Raw genomic sequence first — 27996 nt, 5'->3', positions numbered from 1 at the left:
GAAATGGGAGGCTTATTGGGCCAGTGATAATGAGCTGCTCTCACCTATGCAGATCTAAGGATAATTTCGAGTGAACAGGAGTTCATAGTTAACTCAGGATTAAGATTAAGTTACCTAGGTCATCAATTAACGAAATAGTCAGTTTTATACATAAAACGGCGTTTCGAACGTAAAAAGCTATTATTTCATGGTTTAGTCTTATGTAAACTCTTTACATAGGATGCCTTCACTTTCATGTCTCCACATGAACGGTTTAGAATCACATCGTTTGTACTAACTACAAAATGGGTCGCGTCCATAGTGTCACCAGAATAAGGCACCAAATCTTATTCATATACTATAGACCATTTTGGATATATATTTGAACTTGATCCACATTTATGTCACTACATAAAGTTCAAACTTAAACTTAATAGCCTCGGATCCTTAGTTTATTGGATTCATGAATATAGAATTTAATTTTACTAAAGATTTTCAATAACAACTTTATTGAACAATAATATGATATTACAAACTATGAGTTTTAAGATGTTCTTAACGGCAGTCTAATGATCACGTCCAGGATTAGACTGGTACCTACTGACGATCCCTACTGAGTAGCATATGTCAGGTCTAGTACATAACATTGCATACATCAAGCTTCCAACAGCGGAAGTGATAACTTGTAGAAATACAAGTTATTTATACTGTTTTTATTTAGATTATGCGGCAAAAAGAAGGAAAAGTTACGTCGATAGTATAGAAATTGGCTTAGAATTGTAAAAATTGTAAAGTGTCGTAAGCACACCCGCTAACCCTATTGTGATGGCAACATGGAATGTCCATGTCTTTGTTTTAAGGAAATAGGTCACCGGATGCGAAAATCACTCGAGGACAATAAGAACAACGCATTATCACAGTATGCAGCAATCATTCAAGAACAAAGAAAGAACAACGCAATTGCAGTGCATGCGACGATTGATCATGGACTCAAACGATCAATGCATTTCCACCACATGCAGTAATCGATAAGAGATTAAAATAATTACACCACATGTGGCAATCGATCGAAGATGTGAAGAGCAACGCATTCGCAAGGACTTCTGACATTGTACTTTTCTGTTGTACGATTCTGACAAATTGATCGTAGAGTAGAGCAGACATTTCCACTATGCCATGACAAAAATTATCAGATTCTCAGAGCGGGACCACTAATACAGAAGAATTCAAGGTCTATAAATAGCTTCCTTAAATTCAATGAGAAGGGGGCTGGTCTGAAGAGACAATTTAGAGAAAATCCGGGAGAACGACGAGCCAAGACCGAGAGGTAAGTCTCTGAGCAAGCAATTATTTCCATTCCTGAAGAAGAAGCTCGGTGCGAAAGGTCACTTCTACCTAGAAAGCAAGCCTGAGAGGGAAGCTTTCCACTCCATTTCTTCCACACGCCGGCAAGTACATTGTCTCCGATCCGGATCTATGTCAAGACATTGACACTCTTTTCGTATTTGTTCTTATTTTCCATTCATCTACTGTGTTGATCTTTAATCCTTCATTCACTACCTGTAACAAAAGCTTATCTCTAGATTTTAATATCATTATCGTAATCATTTTCATTTCTTTGTTTTTCTCCACACATTCATCATCCATCTTCTTCATCATGTGTAACTAATCCCTTGGGTAAAAGGGAAGGATTAAGCGAGTGAGTTAATCCCCGTTAAGGAACTCGGCTAAGTTTAACTAAAGCATGCTCGACGGCATCTTCACCTGTGAGAGCAGAAGTGAAGATGTTATTCCGCCTATCGAAAAAAGGTTGGAAGAATGCATTAAATAAAGCAAGAAGTATTTCCAAAGATGGAAAAAAACCTTGTGTTCATCACGTTCATCCTTGTTTTACCATAGACATATAGGAACATGGCCGATCACTGAAAGGTGTAAGGCAAGGGAAAATGGAACCTTAGTTACGTCCTCAACAAGATTGACGAACTTGTGATGTCCTTTCCCTCAACCCATTCTGTTTCTGATTCATTTCACAAGACTTGCCACCGCATTCACCAGACACTTTTGCACATCTTCACAGCCAGTCCTCAACCTGTACATTAATAGTTTATTCATTTACTTTATCACCGCAATTTACTTTATCGCAATTTATTTACCATCGCATTTTATTCTTTACTGCAATTTACTCTTTTTCGAAATTTACATTTCTGCAAACCCAATTCATTATTCTTTATTTTAACCGGTCGCATATACCACATTAGTATCGCATTATTCACAACAATCCCCATGTTCGACCTCAAATCACTCTGAGAAACTTGCATTGGAATTATACTTGGTTCCAGCATAAGAAAACTTGTGACACGCGCTACACGAACGCATACTACAAAAGCATCTAAGCATCATCGCATACATTTAGAACGTAGTATTGCAATATCATAAGTCATAGCGCATCATAATCATCAATTTTTTTTATCATTACAAGTTTTTGGCATCGTTGTCAGGGACGAAAACTTGAGTCTTAGATCATCATAAATTTAAAACTTCACAACTTTTTGGCGCCATTGCTGGGGATTGAAAACTTGAGTCATAGTGCATAAATTTATATCTTGACAAGTTTTTAGCACTGTTGCCGGGGACACTTGAGACATAGTGCATCAATTTAAATCTTTACAAGTTCTTGGCACCGTTGCCGAGGATTGGCAACGTTTAGTGTTAAATATTTTGTGGTATTTTGTAGGACAGATCTCTGTTGTACTGTCTATTTAACGAGGAGAGCAGGCTGATGGTTTATGAGTACTGGGACTGAACCAGAATTCGAAGCCAACCCAGAGATCAAGCGTACTTTTCGCACACGAGCATGCCAAAATCGTATAAGGTGAAGAAGGAACATGGCTAATAACAATGATAGACCCGAGGGGAATCAAGAGGTAAATCGGCCGGTGCAAGATCCAGTTTTTCTGGCTGCTGACCGCAATATCCCAATGAGGAACTATGTGGCGCCGAATTTATATGACTCTCGCCCAGAATTGCAAGACCTATGGTAGAGGAGAATGCAAGATTTGAGATAAAGCCGGTCATGCTACAAATGATCCAGAATGCAGGATAATTTGGAAGTCTACAAGGAGGTTGGTCTGAAGAGACAATTTAGAGAAAATCCGAAGAAGAAGTTCTGTGCGAAAGGTCACTTTTACCTGGAAAGAAAGCCTGAGAGGGAAGCTTTCCACTCCATTTCTTCCACATTCCAGCAAGAACATCGTCTCCAATCGGGATCTGTGTCAAGACATTGACACTCTTTCTGTATTTGTTCTTATTTTCCATTCATCTACTGTGTTCATCTTTAATCCTTCATTCACTACCTATAACAAATGCTTATCTCTAGATTTTAATATCAGTATCATAATCATTATCATTTCTCTGTTCTTCTCCACACATTCATCATCCATCTTCTTCATCATGTGTAACTAATCCCCTGGGTACAGGGTAAGGATTAAGCGAGTGAGTTAATCCCTGTTAAGGAAATCGACTGAGTTTAGCTAAAGCATGCTCGACGGCATCTTCACCTATGAAAGCAAAAGTGAAGATGTTATTCCGCCTATCGAAAGAAAGTTGGAAGAATGCATTAACTAAAGCGAGAAGTATTTTCAGAGATGGAAACAACCTTACGTTCATCACGTTCATCCCTGTTTCATCATAGACATATGGGAACGCGGCCGATCACTGAAAGGTGTAAGCCAAGGGAAAGCAGAACCTTAGTTGCGTCCTCAACAAGATTGACGAACTTGCGATGTCCTTTCCTTCAACCCATTCTCTTTCTGATTCATTTCACAAGACTTGCCACCGCATTCACCAGACACTTTTCAACATCTTCACAGCCAGTCCTCAACTTGTATATTAATAGTTTATTCATTACTTTATCATCGCAATTTACTTTATCGCAATTTACTTTATCGCAATTTATTTACCATCGCATTTTATTCTTTACCGCAATTTACTCTTTACCACAATTTACCTTTTTGCAAACCCAATTCATTCTTCCTTATTTTAACCGGTCGCATATACCACATTAGTATCGCATTATTCACAACAATCCCCATGTTCGACCTCAGATCACTCTGAGAAACTTGCGTTGGAATTATACTTGGTTCCAGTGTAAGAAAACTTATGACGCACACTACATGAACGCATACTACGAGAGCATCTAAGCATCATCGCATACATTTAGAACGTAGTATCACAGTATCATAAATCATAGCGCATCATAATCATCAATTTTTTTTTTTATCATTACAAGTTTTTGGCGCCGTTACCGGGGATCATTCATTTTATTTTTACAAGTTATTTGCAACATTTAGTGTTGAATATTTATGTGGTATTTTGCAGGACAGATCTTTGTTGTTACTGTCTGTTTAACTCGGAGAGCAGGCTGATGGTTTATGTGTACTAGGACTGAACCAAAATTCGAAGCCGACCCAGAGATCGAGCGTAGTTATCGTGCATGAGCACGCCATAACCATATAAGGCGAAGAAGGAACATGGCTAATAACAACGATAGGCCCGAGGGGAATCAAGGGGTAAATCGGCCGGCGCAAGATCCAGTTTTTCTGGCTGCTAACCATAATATCCCAATGAGGAACTATGCAGTACCAAATTTATATGACTTCTCGCCCGAAATTTCAAGACCCATAGTAGAGGAGAATGCACGATTTGAAATAAAGTCAGTCATGGTTCAAATGATCCAAAATGCGGGGCAATTCGGAGGTCTACAAGGAGAAGACCCACATGCTAACTTGATCATCTTCGTAGAAATATGCAATACATTCTCCATTCCTGGTGTGACTCTTGAAGGAATTAGACTGTATCTCTTCCTGTATACACTGCGGGATGAGGCAAAGAGGTGGGCTCATTCATTGGAGTCAAATGAAATTAATTTTTGGGACCAGTTGGTCGAGCGATTCATGAAGAAATTCTTCCCGCCTGCAGTCAACGCAAGAAGACAGAGGGATGTGTTGAATTTTGAACAGATGAAAAATGAGACTCTCAGCACCGCATGGGTCCGTTCAGAAGTTTGGTAAAGAACTATCCGCACATCGGGATTCCCGATTGTGTTCTAATGGAAAACTTTTACAATGGCCTGGAAAGATCAATGCAAGCTGTTGCTGATGCCTCCACGGCAGGAGGATTTATGGATAAAACGTACACTGAAGCCAAGGTCATCTTGGATCGCATTTCGCGAAATACAGATGACTGGGTAGATGACGAGTACAGGGGAAGAGGCCCGGAGAGAAGAAAAGTAGAAAGTCACCCTCATTATAATCTTCAACTCTGTCGAACTAACTTGCATGATCTTATATACTAGATTTACCAGCTCATTATACGTCAATGTGCTCGGAACTAGCAAACCCTTCAAACGACCTCCAGTATGGCGCTATTTTGTGTCGTCCCATGTACCACCATGATGTAAGAACATATACTTCTCCATCCTTCAAAAAAAGCAATATACATAGTGAGCAATTAGGAAAATTGGTTATTGTTAAATACTTGCTATACATAATCCTCGCTACTCGCTCTTCGTTACTCGATACTCGACGCTCGTCACTTGATATTTGATATTTTTAACTTGATGCTTACTGTTTCATAGCTTTCTCTCCTCTCATCCTCGCTCCATCGGGAGCTACTCACATGTCTCAGTCCACACTCACAAACTCACACTCACTCGTTCTCTTTGCTAGGTTCGTATGTCTCGCACAGCGTTGAAAAAGTAAAAAATGTGAGCAAAAAATGAGAAAAAAACTAGCACATTTACTTACTTAAGATGTGAGACAATATAGTGAAATGATCTAAATGCCTTTATAACTTGATCTCTGTCTAGAAAAACATGTTTTGTGAAGTGGATTTTTTGGAGGGATAGTGAGCTCGGTTTTCTCTTTTGTGTTTCAGTTATATTTGTTCTTAGTTAAATCAAAATATATATATATATATATATATCACATTTCACGAAATTGATTTGAAAGAGTAGTGAGAATAGTTAGAAAATTCTCCAATTTTTGTATGTTCGTACATGAGCTTTAACTACAGAGCAGGTTCTCCCACGGCACGGGAAATTCAAAATGATCAAGTATACATTAATCAAGTATCAAGTATGACATGACTATGATCAAGTATACACGTATCGATTGCAAACGTACCGAGTGACAATGCATTCCGGTATCGAGTGACTGTGCATTGAGGATCATGTGACGAGCCAGTGGAACGAGTAATGAGCCATTGAAGAACGAGTAACAAGCCATCGACGATCGAGTCCTTGGTAGTGGCAGGCGCAGGAGGTGCATCTCAGGGACGAAGCAGCAAAATAATACATGAATGACGCCAGTAGAAGGCCACTTTCCATTACTTTTTCTACAGGTGGTCATTTTTCATTTGGGTCTCCCAAATGAGGCCATCCATACAAAAAAAAAACTCTTCATATTTGTGGCAAAAAAATGCTGGAGAATTGCAAAATATTAGTAAATTTTATGTGAGAAAATGGTATGGTTATCCATTTTTGAGGTCTAAAATGAAAAAAGCCTCACCTTTTTAAAACTTAATATTTTTGACATTTTGCTTACTGATTTCTGATAACTTGGAGAAATACAAGTTATTTTTCTCTCAAAGTTGGAATAATTAGGATCATTATTGATATAAACACACTTATTATGAAGGAAAACACATGAAATTCCATACATGTGATAAACGCGTACAAAAGTATCATTTTTAGTAAAAAGTTGCTTCACTAATGATTTCAACGCAGGAATAAAAAAAATTTACTAAGTGTTTCAGTTAAGGCCAATGCAAGGAGTATGCATCCAAGAATGTTCGATGCATGAAAGATATACTTGGCTTGTGCAGTTCGTGTCAAATCACCACTTGCAGGTATGGGCATTTGATTGACGGCGTCTAAACATATAAGAAGTGGCAGGCGGTTGTTCCAGGGTATGGAAATTAATGCAATCAAATCACTAAGTTGGTGAGATTTGCCTATAAAAGGAGAAGTCACCTGCAAAATCAAGAGTTAGACACTTTGAGCCCAGACAGTTAGAAATTCTCTTAAAAACCAGTAGTTAGATTCCTCTATCGGTGCAAGCATAAACTAAGATCCAAGGTTGTCTTCTGTAATTTGAACATGTATGTGGAGACATATAGGTAGATCATGTTCAAGCGATAACCTAAACAGTTTGTAGTAACGACCTAAAATTAAGAAGAGGAAAATAACACATTTTTAGTGCTATCAAAGCGCAGTGGCACTAAGGGAGAGTGCCGCTGTGCTCTGGTTCAATTTATTGGTGCATCGTAGTGCTATAGCCAAAGCACATGGGTGCTCAACGGAAAGCCACACAGCGCCATGACGCTCTTGAAGAGTGCCACTATGTTCCGTGTGTTTTTCCTCGAGCATCACAGAGCTGCGCAAGAGCATAGTTGCGCTTTGGGCTACTGCCGTCTTTTGAATTCATTAGAAATGCTCCGTCTTCTCCAAATTGAAGCCAAAATCACGATCCAATTGACACAGACATGAATACAGACTCGATAGTGTGAATAAATGCCATTAAAAATAGAACGAGCCCTTACAAACGTAGGAAATTAAAGCAGAAAACAACATAATATGTCGATTTCGTAAACATCCACAATGCAAACAAACAGAACATACATCAACCATGTAGATCTTAATGCATCCACCTTAATTATGATTTTAATGTTTAGAAAAAAAAATCAAGAGACTCAACCTGGCTCTGATACCAATTGAAAGTTTGGAAAAATCGTGCGGGAGCGTAACATGCACCTTGTCTCTTAATTACATTTTACATAATATAAATAAATCAGAGTTGTGATGGAAACAAGGCATGATAAACATCCAATCCTAGCATGCTTTTATAGAATAAAAGAAAAGAACAAAGGAGAAGTCATACTTACCCTTGAAGTCACAAAACCTTCACAACTCCTTTCGTATGCACAGCACAAACACAACGAATCGTACTCCTTCCACAAACTCACGAGCACTGGCTTGGACACCACCAATGGATTACCTCTATATGCTCGAAACGTGAGAATTCAAAGGAGAGTTTTGTGGGCTTCTCTTTGAATTTTGGTAGGGGAAGAGTATGAGATGAAATAGAGAACCTTTTTTGTGTGTGTTCTGTATTAAATCAAAGTCTCTTATGTGACAAGAAGAATAATAAAATTGCAAAACTGATTCTCCCATTAAAATGAGAAAGTGGGTAGAGCTTAATTTAAATTAATGTAAAAAAAATTTTTAATTTAATTTAAACTAACATATATATATATATATATGAATCTCTTTAATATAAGTATATGTAATAAATTTTATGTTATATCAAATATAACACATAAACTATAGTTTATATTATTACATATAATATAAGCTATAGTCTATTATTCTCTCATTTAACCTACAGTATTTAACATCAATCAAATTTATATTAAATTTAATCTATAGTTTTTATATGAATCATATTCGTATAATTCATGTTTGAATCATATTCAAATATTTATTTCTTCTCAAATAAAACTTTATATTATAATATATCAAATACATTATATTAATTATATCATATATAATTAATTTTCTCAATTAATTTGGACAAATCAAATTAATCCAAAAATACTTTGATTCTTTATAATCATAATTGAGCTACTAAGATGACCTTATGAACCTATAATTTGAAGCTCCAATGGTACTTGATTAATTAATTAAAGTCTTTAATTAAATTAACCAACTTCTATTAATTGTCGATCATTCCACTAAAGATCGACAACTGCACTCTTCGCACTACATATATATTTCTGTGTCAATTAGATATAACCAATCAACGGTGTGTTGATCATTTACAAATTGCTCGTTAGTACAATTGGACTAAAATTACCGTTTTGACCCTGTAGTTACATCTAATTCCTTAAGTACCACTGATCCATATAATGAAGAATAAGTCATAGTTCAACTATGACCAAACCCCTCTCGGACCAGGAGAGGGTGTGGCCACTACAACAATTTTGGGCTTTAATGTCGATTGAAAAAAGTGCTCTCGGATGTATAATATCGGTTTTAAAAAAAATGGATCTTTAATGTCGGTTTTAAACCGACATTGAAGATGGGCTACAATTTCGATTTAAAACCGACATTAAAGTCCTCTCAGTTTTTTTAATTTTATTAAAAATCCATTTCAAAGGTCTTCTTTCTCCTTTCACTTCACTTTACCAAACCCTCTCTTACGCCAAACCCTTTCCTCTTTCAGCTGGGTCGGTTGCCTTCAGTTCATGGGTTGTCATCACCAATGCTCTTAGCTTGGTCGTGCACATCAGTTCGTGGGTTTTCAGTTGGTTTTCGTCGGCACGTGGGTGTTCTCGAGGTGTTCCCGTGGGTTGTTGTCACCGGTTTTCATTACATCTCCGTCGTCGTGGGCTTCTTCTGGTGGTGGGTCATCATCGTGGGTGTTCTTCGGTCATTTTTTGGTTTGTTTTCGTCGCCACGTGCACTTTCTCAGAGTGTTCTTCATCGGCGCATGGGCTTTCTTGGAGTCTAACGTTCTTTGCCAGGGTTTCTTTGCCTTAGCTACAGAAGTCAAACATTCTTCGTCGGCGCGTTCTTTAAGTTCTGTGTTCTTTAAGTGGCGTGTTCTTTAAGTGGGGTTTCGGTCCAGCTAGTTTCGATCATAGAGGTGGGTCACCGGTGTCATGGTCAACTCGCTGTTTCTCAGACCTATCGTCTCAACCCTGTTCGCAAAAGTTCGGTGCTCGCCGGCGTTCCAATCTTTGAGCTCCGGTTTGGATCTCTTCAAGTTTGTGGGTTGTTTAAGTTGTTTGCTTGGAAAGGTATAATTTTATTTTCATATGAATTTTCAATTTATTAATTTAAAGTTATTTAATTCATTTTATTTTTATTTTAATGATTAAGCTTATTGAAATTTTGAAATGCTAGAATTAAATTAGTTGAAGAATATATACTTGGTTGGTAGTCTTGAAATTTGTTAATTATTGATTGGTGTGGTTCAAGTGTTATTTAGGAGTTATTTGAAATGTTTTTGGTTATATTTGAGAGAAAAGGTGGTGAAGAAAACGGAATACAATGGTGTTGTGTAGTGGAAAGCTTGTTAATGATATTTATAGGATCATCAAAGAGACAAGTAAATAAAATAAGAATTTGAGAAGAAGATGAAGTTGTGCCCTTTTGCTTTGTTTTGAATATTTGAAAGGGTATTCGTTTGGTTTATAGAAAGAGATGGCAACGGTACAGGAAGTGGCGTAAATAAGAAGAATAATATTAATCGATAAATAATACTTATTCGCTTGGCTTTTGCATAATTTGGAGAATAAGGAAACATAAGATACATGAATAAATATAAGATAAAACCAAAAAGGACAATACTCAATGGGCTAAATTATATATACATATATAAAAAGTTGGAAATTTCATTAATTGTATGTTTTGTTTCAATGATTAAACTTCTTTAAATTTGTTGATGTTGTATATTTTACAATCATAATTTTATGCTTTTAAATTTTTCCTTATTATTTTTCTTTTTTGTAGATTAAGTTGCATATTTTACAATCAAGGATAAGTCATGGATGAAAATGAACAGAATGTCAGCTGAGTATGGTTTAGGGGTCGAGATGTTTATTAAAAATTGTCTAAAACATTCAAATATACCGAATGACATGAGTTGTCCATGTTTGAAGTGTGTGAATGCAAAGACTCTAAATGTGAACAGAATAAGAGATCATTGATTTTTTAATGGTATAGATCAAAGTTATTAGACATGGAGAGATTTCTCTTTGTAGTTCAATACGAAAAATGCATATATCCAAGGAGAGATTGACGTAATTCAAACCCAATGGGCAAGTTTTGTTGGCGATTTGTGTAAGGATGTACTTCTTGTTTTTTGTCTCAATAGAATGTAAATGTTTGCTTAGAATGAATGCAAATTTATCTAACCATGATCTTTTTATTGGAAGATTTATGTATAATATTTTTGTGTTTATGGGGTATTTGGTGTTAAGTATTCATGGAATTAGTACTAATTGATATTTGTGAATGAGAGAAATGATGGCTTGGTGTAAGTATTCTATGAAAGTCTTTTATTGTTATACAAATGTTGGTGATTAGTGTGCTTATTTCATATTTGATGAGTATATGTAATAGATTGGAAATATTAATTCTTGTTTGTAGATAAATTCATAGGTGGAAGACAAATATTGATGGCTTGCCATGTAAATTTTTTTTATATTTTTTAATAAAAAACAATGACGGACATTTCTTGACCCAATACGAGACTTATAATGTCGTTTTTAACGTTTTGACCGATATTAAAAATGGATTCAACAACGAAATTTTAAAAAAAAACAGACAATAATTGAAAAAATGGACATAGATTCTGGACTTCAATGTCGGTTTAAAGGGCTTTAATGGATTCTAGGCTTCAGTTGCAACCGACATTAAAGACAGTGTTATTAAAGCCCTTTAATGTCGATTGTCAACCCATATTAAAACCCATAGTTCTTGTAGTGGACACCACATTGTTCAAGTTCGGAATCAAACCTTAAGGGAGAAATTTCTCTACTTACTCTAACTATAGAGAATGAGTGATTTTTTTCTAGTGTAGTTGTGTTTCCAGCTCTCTAATCAGAAGAATCCCCAAAATTGTAGGCATATTCAGTCGGCGAACTGGCCACTCTCACCCATGCAAATCAAAAGACCGCCTTCAAAGGCAGGAGTTCAAAACTCAATCAAGATTTAGGTCAAGACACCTATGGTCATCCTGATGAAATGTAAGTCTCTTCTACCAACGTTGTTATATAGCGAGACTTCATTTTGTGGTCCGGTCTTATACAAACTCTTTGTATAGAATACCCACGCTCTCATGTCTCCATATGAATGATCAGGATCAGATCATTTGTAGCACTTTACAACAATTGCAACAACTATAAAGTGGGTCTTATTCATAGTGTCACTAGGATAAGGTACCCAACCTTATTCATCTACTACAAACTGTTTAGGTTATCGCTTGAACATGATCTACCTGTATATCTCCACATACATGTTCAAGTTACAGAAGACAACCTTGGATCTTAGCTTGAACATGATCTACCTGTATGCCCCCACGTGTGTCATGCGGACATCCAACTACGAGCAATGCGCTCTTTCTTAGACTGAACTCATACCTTCTTTGTAGTGGAGTTATGGTCATTTATTTATGCATTGATCCTGATGACTTACTTTCGTTTTCGCTTGCCCCCATATGTGTCATGTATAAATCCAACTACGGGTAAGTGCCTTTCACAACTTAACTCTTATCAACATAGGTTTCCCATTGCGTTGACAGTGGAGTTGTCATTCTCAATTCTTTTTTTCAAAATAGCAAGATCGAAAATAAATACCTTACCCTCAAATTTAAAATATGGCAATATCCTCATTGCCAAAAGATTGATATAAGTCATGCGATGTTCTTAGAAAGCTTCGTAAAGAGAGTTTGAAAGAAAGCTAGCAAACCCCTAACTTCTAGAAATATTTTATGTAGTGACTATCTTAAAGTTAAGAAGACTTAGTATATATGAAAGAAATAGAAGCATGTTTTTCATCATTGAAATCATACTTGGCAACGAAACAGCATACGACTATTCATTAAATTTATCTATGTCAGATGATTGCGGTAATCAAAGAGGATGCGGTGATAAAATTTTTAAAAACTAACATGCGATGTGATAGCGCAAAATTTGAAATAAGGATAAGGAAGAATACACTCCCAAATTTGCGTTGTCGTCCGCATTGTGTATTAATGCATCCATCTTTGCGGCGATCTCTCTTCTTTGGATTGCGGTGATGGAGTGAGATAATTTGCTGCTTTATATAACATCTCCGCAATCCTATGCCTTAATCGTTGTAAGAAAAATAGAGAGAGGGTCAAATTATTTTGAACAAAACAAAATTCATTATCGCAATCTCCCTTTTTTTTTTTAACAAAAGTAATAACAAGTAAAATGTAGATAGATAAATGATGATTAAAGTGACGAAGGAATGAGAGTTCAAGAACCAAACACAGGGTATTCCGGGTTTTTCAGCTTCACGGAGGTCTTTTCTGGCTGGAAATCACCTCCGCAATGTGCCTTCACTCACTGTCCCTTAACCTTAAATGTACAGCTTCCATCTTCAGTGATCAGCTCCACCGCACCATGTTGGAATATTTTTTTAATGATGAATGGTCCGAACCAGCGTGATTTTAATTTTCCCGAGAAGAGCCACAGACGTGAGTGAAGAGTAAGACCTTTTGCCCGACTTGGGGGTTCTTACCGCATATGCGTTTGTCATTCCAGCGCTTGGTGCGCTCTTTATAAATCTTCGCATTTTCATATATGTTAATCCTCCATTCTTCTAGCTCGACCAGTTGCATTTCTCTCGCTTCTCCTGCTTTCTTCAAATCAAAGTTCAGCTTCTTTACCGCCCACAGTGCCTTATATTCCAGCTCCAAAAGCAAATGACATGTCTTACCAAATACCAACGCATATGGGGACATACCTATGGGTGTTTTAAATGCAGTCTGGTATGCCCATAACGCATCGTCAAGCTTTGTTACCCAATCTGTTCGCGAAGGCCTTACTACCTTCTCAAGTATTATCTTGATTTCTCGATTGGACACCTCGACTTGACCATTCTTCTGTGAGTGGTATGCGGTGGCTGCTTTGTGGAGAATATTGTATTTGCACAGTAGCTCCTTGATATTACGGTTGACAAAGTGGGACCCTTCATCACTTATGATGGCATGGGAAGTGTCAAAACGAGTGAAAATATGTTTCTTCAGGAATTGGGAGACCACCGCTGCATCACGTGTGATGCATGCTATTGCCTCTACCCACTTGGATACATAATCGATGACTAATAAAATATAATGTTTACCATTCGAGGGAGGGAATGGTCCCATGAAATCAATCCCTCATACGTTGAACAATTCAAGCTCCAAGATAGTGTTCATCGACATTACATGTTTTTGTGAAATGTTACCTGTGTGTTGGCACTGATCACACTTCATTGCGTAGTCAGTTGCATCCTTGAACAATGTAGGCCAAAAGAATCCACTCTGTAAGACTTTGGCTGCGGTGTGCTGTCCTCCAAAGTGCCCACCATATGGTGAGTCGTGACATTGCGATAATATGTGTTGTTGAGCAGCATTTGGTACGCATAATCGAAAAATATGGTATGCCCCTCTTTTATACAGATTCAGTTCATCCCAATAGTAATGTTTGCATTCATATTTGAGCTTTCTTTGTTGGTGGTAGATGTAATCTTCAGGAAATTGCTCGCAAACCAGATAATTGACTATGTCTGCATACCAGGGAAATTCTTCAACATGGAATAGCTGCTCATCCGGGAACACCGCACTCACCTCAGACCCATTGCGGTCAACCTCTGGATTTTCTAATCTAGACAAGTGATCTACAACTTAGTTCTTTGTCCCCTTCCAGTCAATTATTTCAATATCAAATTCTTGAAGGAGGAGAACCCATCTGATCAACCTCGGCTTTGCATCCTTCTTGGTCATTAAGTATTTTATATCGAATGATCAGTATGGATGAGTACCCTTGTTCCCAACAGATATGCCCAAAATTTTTCCAACGCAAAAATTACCGCAAGAATCTCTTTCTCTGTGGTGGTATAATTTGTCTGAGCAGGATTTAATGTTTTACTCACATATGCGATGGGATGCAAAGTTGTTTTTCTCTTTTGTGCCAGAGCTGCTCCCATCGCATACCCGCTTGCATCGCACATAATTTCAAAAGATAGTGTCCAATCAGGTGCAATTAGTACGGGTGCGGTAATCAGCGCATTCTTCAAAACTCGGAATGTGTTGAGGCAGTTGTTATCAAAATCAAAGTTTCTATCAGCCTCTAACAATGCACTCAATGGTCATGCTATATTTGAAAAATCATTGACAAAGCGTCTGTGGAATCCAGCATGCCCCAAGAAGCTTCTTATAGCCTTCACGCTTGTTGGAGGTGGAAGTTTTTCAATTGCTTCGATTTTTGCTTTGTCCACCTCCAACCCATCCCGGGAAACCTTATGTCCCAACACTATGCCCTCCTTCACCATGAAATGACATTTTTCCCAATTGAGCACCAGATTCGTCTCTTCGCATCTCTTCAATATCTTCTCTAAGTTGGCTAGACAGACTTTATATGTGTTCCCATAAATAGAGAATTTGTCTATAAAGATTTCCACAGAGTCCTCGAGATAATCTGAAAAGATGGCCATCATGCGCCTTTGGAACGTACTTGGCGCATTGCAGAGGCCAAACGGCATGCGGTGAAAAGAAAATATCCCATATGGGCAGGTGAATGCGGTCTTGTCTTGATCTTCTAGAGCTATCATAATCTGGTTGTACCCGGCATAACCATCCAGAAAGCAATAAAAATCATTTCTAGCTAGATGGTCTACCGTTTTATCAATGAATGGCAAAGGGAAATGATTTTTCTTTGTGGCCGCATTCAGCTTGCGATATTCCATGAAAATGCGCCACCTAGTGATGGTCCTTTGCGGTATTAATTCATTATTTTCATTTGGGACTACCGTCATGCCGCCCTTTTTTGGCACACACTGCATGAGGTTGACCCATGTGCTATCTGCTATAGGATAGATGATGCTCACATCTAACCATTTAATGATCTTCTTCTTGATGACCTCTTTCATCGTAGTCTATGTTGATGTTCAATTGTTGCTTTGTAGTCCTCTTCAAGACGAATGCGGTGTATACAATATGCAGGGCTAATTCCTCTAATGTCAGCGAGCGTCTAGCCAATTGCTCGCACATGTTTCCTTAGAATGCTCATCAACACATTCTTCTGATCTTCGTTGAGTGCAGAGGAAATAATAATAGGCAACTTCTCATTCTGCCCCAAAAATGCGTACTTTAAATGGGTCGGTAGGGTCTTTAATTCCAGTGTTGGTGGTTCTATTAGGGATGGTTGCGTTGTTTTTCTTTCTTCTTTTTCTGTTGACTCGTTTTCTTGATTTGCGATCATTTCTTCTTCCTTGCTTATTTTTGTTGTGATTGCATTACAAGAAGCAATGGATGCGCTGGCATCCTCTTCTTCATTCTCTTCATCAAACTTTTCTTCTTCAATCGAATTCTGGTCGTCATCTGAGTCATGCAGGTCTTCTTCATCCGGAAACTCCATGGCACGAATTATGTTAAACTTGAGCTTCTGTCCGTTGATACTCAAGGTGATTTCCCCTTTATGCACATCAATCTGAGCACGTCCTGTTGATAAAAATGGTCACCCCAGAATGATGGGCACATCTTTGTTAGCCTCGTAATCCAATATGATGAAGTCGACTGGTAGGATAAATTTGTCAATAGTTATCTGCACGTCCTTCACCTTTCCCTTTGGATGAACTAGAGATCTGTTGGCCAGTTGGAGAGTCACCGTTGTGGGCACAAGTTGCCCCACATTCAGCTGCCTAAAGATTGATAGAGGCATCAAATTTATGTTGGTTCCCAGGTCACCTAGAGATTTCCCGATGTACAGTTCTCCTATGGAGCAAGGAATAGTAAAGCTCCCAAGATCGCTCATCTTCGGTGGAATAATTGATTTTGAACTCTGAGTTAATGCCACCGTGGTAAACTTACCAGCTTCTCTCTTCTTAATTACCATATCCTTCAGAAACTTTGCGTAGGCAAGCATCTCCTCAATCGCTTCACTAAAAGGAATATTAATATGTAATTGTTTTAATATAGACAGAAAGCATTGGTACTGTACCTCTTCGTTCTTTATCTTCCTTAGTCTCTGTGGGAAAGGGGGTAACTGCACTTTCACGGTTCCAGTCTCAGTTGACTTTGAGGTCGACGCAACCTCTGGTTCTACTGCTTATTTTTCTCTTTCTTCTTCTTGCATCACCGCAATCCCAAGTTCAACCGCAATGAGAGCTGTCCGACTGCTCTTTCTTTTTTCCCTCCACAGTCTTCCCACTTCGTAATGTCACAACCGTACATTGCTCTTTACCTGATCCCCCGGGTTGCATGGGAGTTCTGTTAAACTCGGCAGAGCCCTTTGTGGTCTACTTTTCAACTCACTCGCAATCTGGTCCATCTGTAATTCTAGATTGCGGATGGACGTAGCCTAACTTTGAAGCACAATTTTGTTTTTCTCTATGTATTGCTTCAATAGGCTTTCCAAGAAAGAGGATTGCGGTGGTTGTGAACTACTTGCTTGATTGTTCATTTGACCGTTGTTGCGTGGGAAGAATCCTGGTGGCCCTTCTTTTTGCACCACGGGTTGGAAATTTGTAATGAGTTTCCTTCGTCTGGCATTCTCAGTAGGTGGAAAGTATTTCTTCACAAACTTATCCACGACCTATTCCCAAGAAGTGATCTCTCTCGGTTCGAGAGAATATGCCCATTTTCTAGCCTGATCACAGAGAGAAAATGGGAACAAAGTTAGTCGAATTTCTTTGGCAGAGATGTTCGGGAACACAAAAGTATTGTAGATTTCAATAAAGCTTCGGAGGTGGGCGTGCGGGTCCTCGCCACACCTTCCTCAATTGTCCTGCAGTCTGGATCATTTGCAGCATCACCGACTTCATTTTGAATCGACTTCCATCGAGGGCAGGCCTCATAATTCCTGAAGAGAAATCATAGAGGTTTGATGATGCATAGTCCCTAATGGGTCTATTACGATCATTTGCCATCAGGATTGGATTCGCCATGACATTGTTATCATTTGGTGCTCCGTTTCTAGGCTGCTCCTCCATCTCTTCTTTATCTGATTGTGGTTGTTGTTGGCAGTCTCTCAGTCTCCGTCTAAAAGTTCTCTCAATCTCCGGGTTGTAATTTGCTAGAGATTGAGAGTCTGCAAAGAAATCAAAAAATTATTGTTAGCACTCTATTTTGCCGAAATCCCCGGCAACGGCGCCAAAAACTTGATACTTAATTTTTATGAAGTGAATTATGGATGATATGCGATGGTGAAATTGCATTGTGCACTTAAGTTTCCTCAGCGGAATCCAAGTGTAAATTCCACTGAGTTTCCTGGTAAGTTTAGGGTCAAACTCAGGGACTTGTGAAAATAGATTGCGTTGGTAATTTTATGAAAAATTTGCAGTAACCAGTAACTCAATTAATTGTGGGTTTGTTGTTGATTGCGTTAATGAAAAATAAAATAATGCGGCGGATTTGAGAAAAGTTAGTTGTGTGATAGATGCACTAAAAAATAAAGTATGCAGATGAACGGGTTGAGAAGATCTTTAGTTAGCGTTATTTGGGAATGCATCAAACTATGCGATCATGCTATAACCATGCACAACAAGTCATTTTTCAATACAAATGCGATGCTCCTAAGTCTAGGACGCATGTGTTGAATGCAAAAGTGTCCATAGAGCTTATCCCTAAGTCTTTACTCTTTTCCTATGTGATGATGCAAAATGCATAAAGGCAAGGTGACCGCATACAATCATATCCTATCTCTAGGATGCATGCGATACGTTGATAACAAATAGTGCTTATTTCTAAGCTTTTATCTCTTGATTATACGTTCTAACCTGGCTCTTTTGAGCCTAGATTCTAACTTGACCTTCCCAAGCCTAGATCCTATCCTTAAACTACCCTCCTGAGTATCTCTAATGGACGAATGAAGCATACATAATACAAGACAATCACAATGAAGATTTCCTAGTTGTGCTAACTAAATGCTTCTCTACCCTTTCAACTGATTTAGCTACTTATGCGTAAATAACAGAGAGTGAACAGATATAGAGAAGAAAATTTCATTTTTATAAATGAGTTTGAGTAGAAAATAACAATGGAAGATAAAGGTAAAGATCCTAGTAGCAATTCCTTGCTGATCGAGGCTTTTACACTGTCAATCTCTATTCGGTTCCAAAGATGTTCTTGCTTCTACAGGCGTCGACCCTCTTTCTGTCCTTGAAGCTTCTAGCGCTCTCCCAAGCTTACCGGAATGATCTGCCGACACCACCTTCCTCTCTCGCATCCGCTTTAAAATGAAAGCAACGCTATGAACAAAGACGTGCGAACGTATGAATTTCGAACTAATGAATGGTGAACCCCTCTTCTAAAGGATGCCCTTGGTATTTATAGAACATCCAGGGTGAAAGTCGGCTTCTCTCTCATGATTGCACATATGGGACTGCTTTAATTCTTGACTGATGTGCCGAATATTTGTCATCGAAAAGCTGAATATACTTATGATCGTTATCGATTGTCAACTTAATTCGGATTCGACTATCATCAACTTTTTGTCCCATCATGATTAATTAGCCTTTCACGCGGATGCGTCCACCATGTTACGTTGATCAAGTTGCGACAATCCTTCTCGAGCAAATGTTTGTGAACACAATCATCGCAAAGCCTTGTGGTGAAGTTACCTCGACCAATGATTTTCTATGATCGCAATTTTTGCATTGCGTCAACGCATATTCTGCATAAAAACACAAAAATCAACTGTTCCTATGCGATAAATGCATGCAACTGCAATATTATGAAATTGATGCTTGATGGACGCAATTTAACATGTTTTATCAACGCAAGCCAACATTGTTTAAGAACTTAGCACTATGATAACGTGCATTTCTGCCTGTTATCAGTCTCCACGTACATGTTCAAGTTACAGAAGTCAACCTTGGATCTTAGCTTATGGTTTTGTGGCTTAATGCTACTAAATATCATATAAAATGCCTAAGATTTTATTAGATAAATGAATTGTTTGTATATTACAATTACAAACTATAGGACCCACTAAGATTTATGGCATTAACCTCAACACCTTCGAGTTTACTAGACTTCCATAATATGTGTTCCTTCTAGATCACTACCTATGAAAGTGTGTCTCTGGGTTCGCCCCTTATGCATATGCCTATGCTTATACCTATGATATGTGATGGACACTTATGCCTTAATAAGAAGGCTAACAAATTCACCTAGTGGCCCTAGTAATGGGTCACTTGCTAGATATTTTTATACTCGCAATTTCTTATGATATGCGTTTGAGGTAAAGGCAACGATGAACCAACGAATGACAAAAAGAATCCATAACCGTGCCATTAGGACCAAACAGAAGCTTCCACTCATACCTTCATGTTTTCATGTTTGAAACGAATTTCGGTATTTGAAATTCTAGAACTTTTCATGTTAAATTTTCAAGTTCTTAAATGTTTTTCTGTTTTAAATTTATGTTTTTAAGGGGGGATCTCGAACAAATGTTTAAGTTGCTTTCATGAAATTTTATTAATTTTATTTGACATATGAAATCATTTTTTTTATTTGAGCAAAGAGTTAAAATTTTCATTTAAAGTCTATACATGCATGTAGTAACGTCCTATTAATAAATGTTTAAAAGTCGAGTCGTTACAATAGGTGTTAGATTTTTAAACTGAAACTGATAAAAAATACTTGAGTATATGTATCCTATGAAGTCGAAAGATTCCGAGTTGCCTAATATCAAATAAGCATTTTTTTAGTAAGTAATATTAATTATCAAATAAGTTTACCACAAAGTAATAGAACAAAGAAAAGAACATGATCATAAAATATATTATGGACAAACAAGAAGAATAGCTACCACTCTCACTAAAAATAGCTAAACTCACTTTTTTTTTCTTAAAAAAAAATAGCTAATATTACTTTCTTTGAAAGAAGCCCATTTTTCAGAGAGTAGAATTTCGATTCGATCTCAGTCATGTATTGTGGTTGCAATGGGATTTTTCATTAAAAAAAGGAGGTTACTTCTTCTAAAGAATCTTCTCCATATCAGAACTTGAAAGAAGGAAGCTTCTTCTCCTTTGTTCTTCACCCTACGAAGCATTGTGACAATGGGAAAGGGGCAGAGGCAACAACGAAAGGTTAACCGAAGTGGAGATAGTAGAAAAGAGGGAGAGATGGTCACATGATTAAAAATATTAATAAATTTTCCCAAATTAGCTAGCTACCTCATAATTTAACAGCCACATCATTTTTTTGTTAGTTTTTTTAGTACAATAATTATAGAGACAAGAGATCAAACCTCCTGTCTCAGGATAAAAGGTCATGTCAATTACTATTGAGTTAAGCTCTTTTGACTCTTTTTCTTAGGAACCATTTAGAATTATTTTTAAAACCTCAAGGGCTAAAAATGTTTTATTGAAATTCCTATGAACCAACTAGACATCAACTTCAAATCTCAGGAACAAAAAATCCATTTTGACCTAATATTTTTAAATTGAAATTGGTAACAAATATATGCCACAAAAAATAAGACACTCAATATGTAACCTTACCATTTGTTTTAGTTGGAGATGTGAATTTTTTTTTGGTGGGAATTAAAATAGAAATCGAGATAATTTTAAAAATATAAGTAAGAACGATATCTCTATTCTAAAGAAATTATTTCTCCTTCTTCTGCGGTTGGAAGGCAAAAAACCAAGTTGGTAGAGAAGTTTGTTATCCTAATCTAGCACTTTATAAAATGTGTAAAAATTTTCAACAAAATACTTTTACTTTTATCTGCAAATTAATATTGTATAGAAAAGTTTTTGACATGACATTAATACTTAAATTGAAATGGTAACCTATTGCAATTTTACAATATTATATATATTGTTTTTAACAAAAAGAAAAATCTTATATCTTTATCTATAGCATATATAAATGGCACAATGGAGAGAATCTTTTTATGCCAACTATGCTAAAATAGGGAGAAACTTTTTGTGCCAATTACGCCCTTTCATCACAACAAATTTCATTAATACTTTGGTGATATTGTTGTAATTTCAATGCAAATGTAATAGTAATTAATTGCTAATTTAAATAATTCCACGTTGGTTCCATTATATTGTTTTAGGTTTTTTCTTTTCTTTCTTCATTCAATTCCCTTTTTTGTTTTTTTATTTACGTTGTTTTATTAATAAAATGGTTTATACGTATTAATCATAAAAATGTAACTAAATGCATGTATCCCTCCAAAGATGTTTTAAAGTTTTTTTAATCGATATTATCTTTTTTTCAAGTATAATATATTTTATAGATCACATTAAACTTTTAAATATTAGCTTTCAAATACATGAATTTTAACCTTCTCACATTTTCCTTCTTAAAATTTAGTGATCTAAAATGGTCCAAAAATGTTTTTTTTAAGGATTGTGGCTTTTAAATATCCATTTACTAATCTTTCAACTTGGTAAAAAAAATAAAACTTTCACTTTCATTGATTTGAATAATTCCCAATTATCAATTCATTTTTCATGATCCAATAAAACCTATCTTAGCCAATAATGACATTTGAATCTAATCTAATTACTAAAAAGAAGAAGAAAAACTATAATGAAGACAAAATTAAAACAAAAAATCTTGACCAAAGGGGAGGATGAATACATAGGGGGAGATGAAACAGAGTTGGGATGAAGGTGGGGTGGATAGAGCTTTATACATCGATGAAATGAAACGAAATAGATGAGGCTTAGGACATTATTTAGAAAATTAGTGGATTAAGGCCCGCTTGTTTTTTACACGATTAATTCTCATTTTTAAATGAGGTAACCGTATATTGAATTGGATTTTTTTTAAATAATATTATTTTAATATTTATTGACAAAAATAGGATTGATTTGAAAGTATTTACAAAAATAGAATTGGTTTTAATATTTATGGATTTTGAAAACAAACCCTTTCATTTTCTTTTTTAAAAAATAAACTACTATCATTAACATGAAGTCGAGTTTTTTTTTTCTTTTAAGTGAGAATATGAATATGATATTACATTAATAAATTCGTTGGATGAAGCAAATTTAAATTTACCGACCAACAAAAATTGAATCTTTTGTATATTCCAAAATTTCACCTCAAGATTTTTTATTAAAAAAAGATATATATATATATATATATACCTTTCATTAAATTTTCATTTAATGCATAAATTAATACAATAACGACATGTAATTAATTCAAATTTTTCTTGAATTTTCTTATATGGTAACTTATTAATATGGAAAATTGTGAAAATAATTAAAAAAAAAATAAAAATATGGAAATCGTGGACCTCGTCCATGAGTTTGGTCTCAAATTTTTTTTATATGAAAACTTATTAATATGAAAAATTACGAAAAAAATAAAAATATGGAAATCGTGGATCCTGTAATCGTGTACGGATATACGATTTTGTTATCCTATTTTTATCAACTTTTTTGTTCCACCATAGTTTTGTAATTTCTTTCCTATATACACTATTTTTTTCATTACATTCAAAAGTTACATTATTCTTGAACTTAATCCATTGAATTGTTAAAAAGAGTTTAAGTATTTTCTTTATTTAAGATTTAATTGTAGGAAAATACTTTTAAATAAGAAAATCGTTGAAAATATTTATAAATAATAATAAAATATCACAATTTATCGTATTTGTAAATATTTTGGTTTATTTTCTTATATTAAAAAATCACCCATAGTTATAACTAGAGCCAGTAATTATATAAATATAGTAATTTTTCAATTCTTGTGAGTTCAATATTAATAATTATATATAATTTATATTAATTAATGACATGCTTTGTAAATTTAAGTTTTGATAGAGACGTAAATGGTCCATATTTTGTTTTTAAAGGATTGTGGCTTTTTAATATTCATTTAAAATCTTTCACTTGCTCACAAAAGTAAAAGTTTCACTTTCATTGATTAGAATAATTCCCAATAATCTAACAAACAATTCATTTTTCATCGTCCAATAAAACATTAATTACTAAAAAGAAAAGACAAACTATGATGACGACAAAAGAATTAAAAAAAGAAAACATGACCAAAGGGAAGATGAATACGTAGGTGGAGAGAGAAGTTGCACAACGATAAAACAGAGTGAGTTAGGAAGCACAGATACTTCATGTAAGACAAAGAATCAGTATGAGTTAGAAAGCACAGATACTTCATGTGAGACAAAAAATCAGTATCAGACACGTATCGGATATCGATACTTTTAAATACTTTCCAGATATGTATCTAACACGTAATTTGACGTATTTATACTTTCAGATACTTTTCAGATACGTATCTGACATGCAATTTAACATATCTATTTCTATACGTACTTTTTTTTAAGAAAAAAGACAAGTAACTCATCTAATCTTTCCCAATCTAAAATTAGACAACTTAATTAAAAAGCTCACTATTCGAGTCCAAAACTAAAAGGAAAAAAAAATAACGAACTGAACACTAGACTAGAATCATCTAATCTCCATCTTCACATTTGAATCCCCACAAAGTCCACCAAAATATAAACCATTTGGATATCTTCAACAATAAGTTCTTTGTTTATCTTCATACTTCTCTCTCTAATCTTTCTTCTTCTTCTTTGCATATTGAGTCACTTTTCTATTGTATTTTATTAACTATTGTACTTCAACATCTTAGTTGTTTTTTTTTGTATTGTATTTCAGTGTTGTTATTCATTTTGTGCTATTGTTATTAACTTGTATGTTAAATTTATCTATATCCTAGATTTTTTTAAAGAAAAAAAATGTATCTTCAACGTATCAGTATCCTCGTTTTAGAAATATACATATTAAAAAAATATATAAAAAATGACGCATCCTTAGACGTATACGTATCTTAGTTTTTTAGAAAATTGACAAATTGTCGTATCTGATCGTATCCATATCATATAGTCGTATCTGTATTGTGCTTCATAGAGAATGAGGAGTAAAGGCGGGTAAACAGAGCATTATACATGTTGAAATGAAACTGAATAGATGAGATTTAATTAAAAAATAGATGAGATTTAATTATGAATTAATTGGGAAACATTATTGAGAAAAATTAGTGATTAAGTTCAGTTTTTTTTTTTCCACAAATTAATTCTCATTTTTAAATGAGGTAAACATATATTGAAGGGTTAAAAAGATTTTAAGTATTATTTCGTTTCTTTAAGATTAATTGGTAATTAGAGCCTACTTGATTATGTAATAAATAAATATCAACTTTCCATATTCTCTGTGAAGTTAAATATTAATAATTAATAATTTTATATTAATTAATGGCATGCTTTGTAAATTTAAGAATGGTGGTTTTTAATATAATATAGATATTGATTGTTCTTTTTTTATTTAAATAAAGATAGTAAACATATTTTTTTTAATTCTTTATGAATTGTAAATATTTTTAAGAATAAAATTCAAAGTTAAGTTATTTGGTATATATGCATTTCAAAGAAATACGATAATTAGTTTTTGATTTAAACTATCAATCAATGAAACACAAAGAATAAAGTATTCTTCAAGGCATGCATCCATGCATCCATCCAAGATGTTTTAAAGTTTTTTTAATTCGATATTATTTATTTTTTTAAATAATAATTATTTTATAACACATTATAACTGTTCGATTTTTAAAAATAGAAATAAGGAAAATTATAACAACAATAAAATTAATCAATTTTAAACTTTACTATCAGTGTCTATCATTTTTTTTTTTTTTTTACTATTTTATGTTGAATAGTTTGACTTTTTTTTTTTTTTTTTTATCTTTTTCAATTTAAACACTGAACTCATTCTTGAATAAAAATAATGCGGTATTCTTATTACTACATGTTCTACTTTTTCAATTTAAACACTAGCTTTCAAATATCTTACTTTTTAATTTTCTCACATTTTTTCTCCATTAAAAGTATTATTTATATGACCTAAATTAGCATAGTTACCATGTATTATCTACCTTGTATCTAAAGATTCAATTATTTTATCACCATTTTGTTATACTAAAAAAAAAAATCACTATTTATATGAATTATATAACTTTGAGTGTTTTTAAAAAAAGAAAGTTTTATTTAAAAGTAATTTTTGTTGAATTTGGTTGTCTTGTGAAATTTTACTTTCCATTACTTTAATTTTGCTACCTTCATTAAAAAAATGAAAATGCCTCATGCATAACACGTGTTGAAGGACTTGTAATTTTTAAATGTCAAAGAACCAATTAAAAATCAAATTCAACTTCTGAGAGTAAAAAAAATAGTTTTATAATCTCAAGATCAAATAAAAATTAAACTCAAATAATAAAGACTAAAAGTATTAGTTTCTAAAATTTAAAAAAAAAAAAGACTAAATAGAAACTAAGTTTTAAATACAAGAACAAAAGTATATTTTCACCCAAAAAAAAAGGTAATAGTTTAAAATTACAAATTCAATATAAATTAAAAGATATATGTTAGGAAAAAATATACTACATAAATAAACAAAATATAATTTAGTAGATGATTTGCTTATTGATTAATAGTTTCCGTTAGCTTAAATATCCCAACCTAGACAGGACCGTCCTTAGACAAAGGTCTCTTATAGATACATTTGCTATAAATTTAATATTTAATTCTAAATCAATTTAATCCTATTAAGTTGATTAAAAGATTAAACATATATCTAATCTTATTAGAAATAACGTGAACATAGGTCTAATGTGAATCATATTTTAAACTATTTAAAAAATGATTTTAACCTATGCGAGCATACAATTCTTTATTATTGATTTCAATTTCTAATTTCATTTAATTTGTAACAATCATAAAATGTAAATGAAATAAATTAAAACCTAAAATTACATCTGATGACATACTTTGTAAAAATATAACATTTATAAATTACCTAAAGTAATGTCATGCTTAATGCAATCCCCATTTTTCATTACATACAATACATAATTATAATATACTAAATTAATGAAAAAAATAACATACATGCTAACTATATATTATAACATTTATAATATAAATAATGCATGATAATGTCAATAATGTATGTGTTCATATATTATAACTCTTATATTATATGATGCATGAGTATGCTATAAATAACTCATGCAACTATATATTATAACATTTATAATAGACATGATGCATGAATAATGTTTATTCTAAGGTGGGCTTTAACTACATGACATACAATATGACATATAATCATATAAAATCATACATCACATGCACAATTAAATGAAATAGCAATTGTGGGCCGAAATTAGCATATTAATTTTAACTAAATTATTATAACACTTATAATAATTTAATTAACCAATATTAAATTAATTATTACAAATAATAATTAATAAATAAAAAATAAAAGAACTGTTGCAAACTGCTTTCCTCAAGGCTCGAACGCTTGTCTCACAAACTTCCCAAAATACGTGCGTAAGTCGTCGGAGTGCAACGGCCGTTGTTAAGGGAGAGCACCGCTGTGCTCTGGTCCAATTTTTTGGAGTGTCCCAGTGATATGGCCAAAACATAGGGACACTCAGCAGAAAGCCGCATAGCGCCGAGCGACAGGTCAGACCAATCTAATTCATCTTGGTCCAATCCGAACGAATCTTGTCGTCGCTCTGTGAAGAGCGCCACTGTGTTCCATGCGTTTTTCCTCGAGCGTAGCGGCACTGTGCAAGGGCGCAGTTGTGCTCTGGGCTACTGCCTTCTTCCAAATTCATAATAAATGCTCTGATCTTCTCCAAATTGAAGTCAGAATCATGACCTGAACGACACAGACATGAATATAGACTCGATAGCATGAATAAATGCCATTAAAAATAAAATGAGCCCTTACAAACCGAGGAAATTAAAGTAGAAAACAACCTAATATGCCAATTTCATAAATATCCACAATGCAAACCAACATAACATACATCAACCATGTAGATCTTATTGCACCCACCTTATTTCTGATTTTAATGTTTAGAAAAGAAATCAAGAGACTCAACCTGGTTCTGATACTAATTGAAAATTTAAAAAAACCATGTAGGAGCATAACATGCATCTTGTCTCTTAATTACATTTTATAAAACATAAATAAATCAGAGTTGTGACGGAAACAAGGCATGATAAACATCCAATCCTAGCATGCTTTTACAAAATAAAAGAGAAGAACAAAGGAGAAGTCATACTTACCTTTGAAGTCACAAAACCTTCACGACTCTTCTCCTATGCACAACACGAACACAACGAACCATACTCCTGCTTCCACAAACTCACAAACATCGAATT

General features: G+C 34.6%; 1 protein-coding gene across 1 annotated transcript in view; it reads left to right on the top strand.

Annotated features, from left to right (window-relative positions):
• The first annotated feature begins 4508 nt into the window (after window positions 1-4508).
• The window catches only part of LOC120069217, a 56834-nt gene continuing 33346 nt past the window's right edge, over window positions 4509-27996 (top strand). Inside the window, exon 1 of the mRNA XM_039020922.1 lies at window positions 4509-4870. Coding sequence (XP_038876850.1) covers window positions 4509-4870 — 362 coding nt within the window. The remainder of the gene's footprint in view (window positions 4871-27996) is intronic.

Source organism: Benincasa hispida, unplaced genomic scaffold (assembly GCF_009727055.1).
Source record: "Benincasa hispida cultivar B227 unplaced genomic scaffold, ASM972705v1 Contig285, whole genome shotgun sequence".
Lineage (NCBI taxonomy): Eukaryota > Viridiplantae > Streptophyta > Magnoliopsida > Cucurbitales > Cucurbitaceae > Benincasa > Benincasa hispida.
The sequence above is the reverse complement of the archived record's forward strand: the minus strand, read 5'-3'. Positions and strand labels throughout refer to the sequence as shown.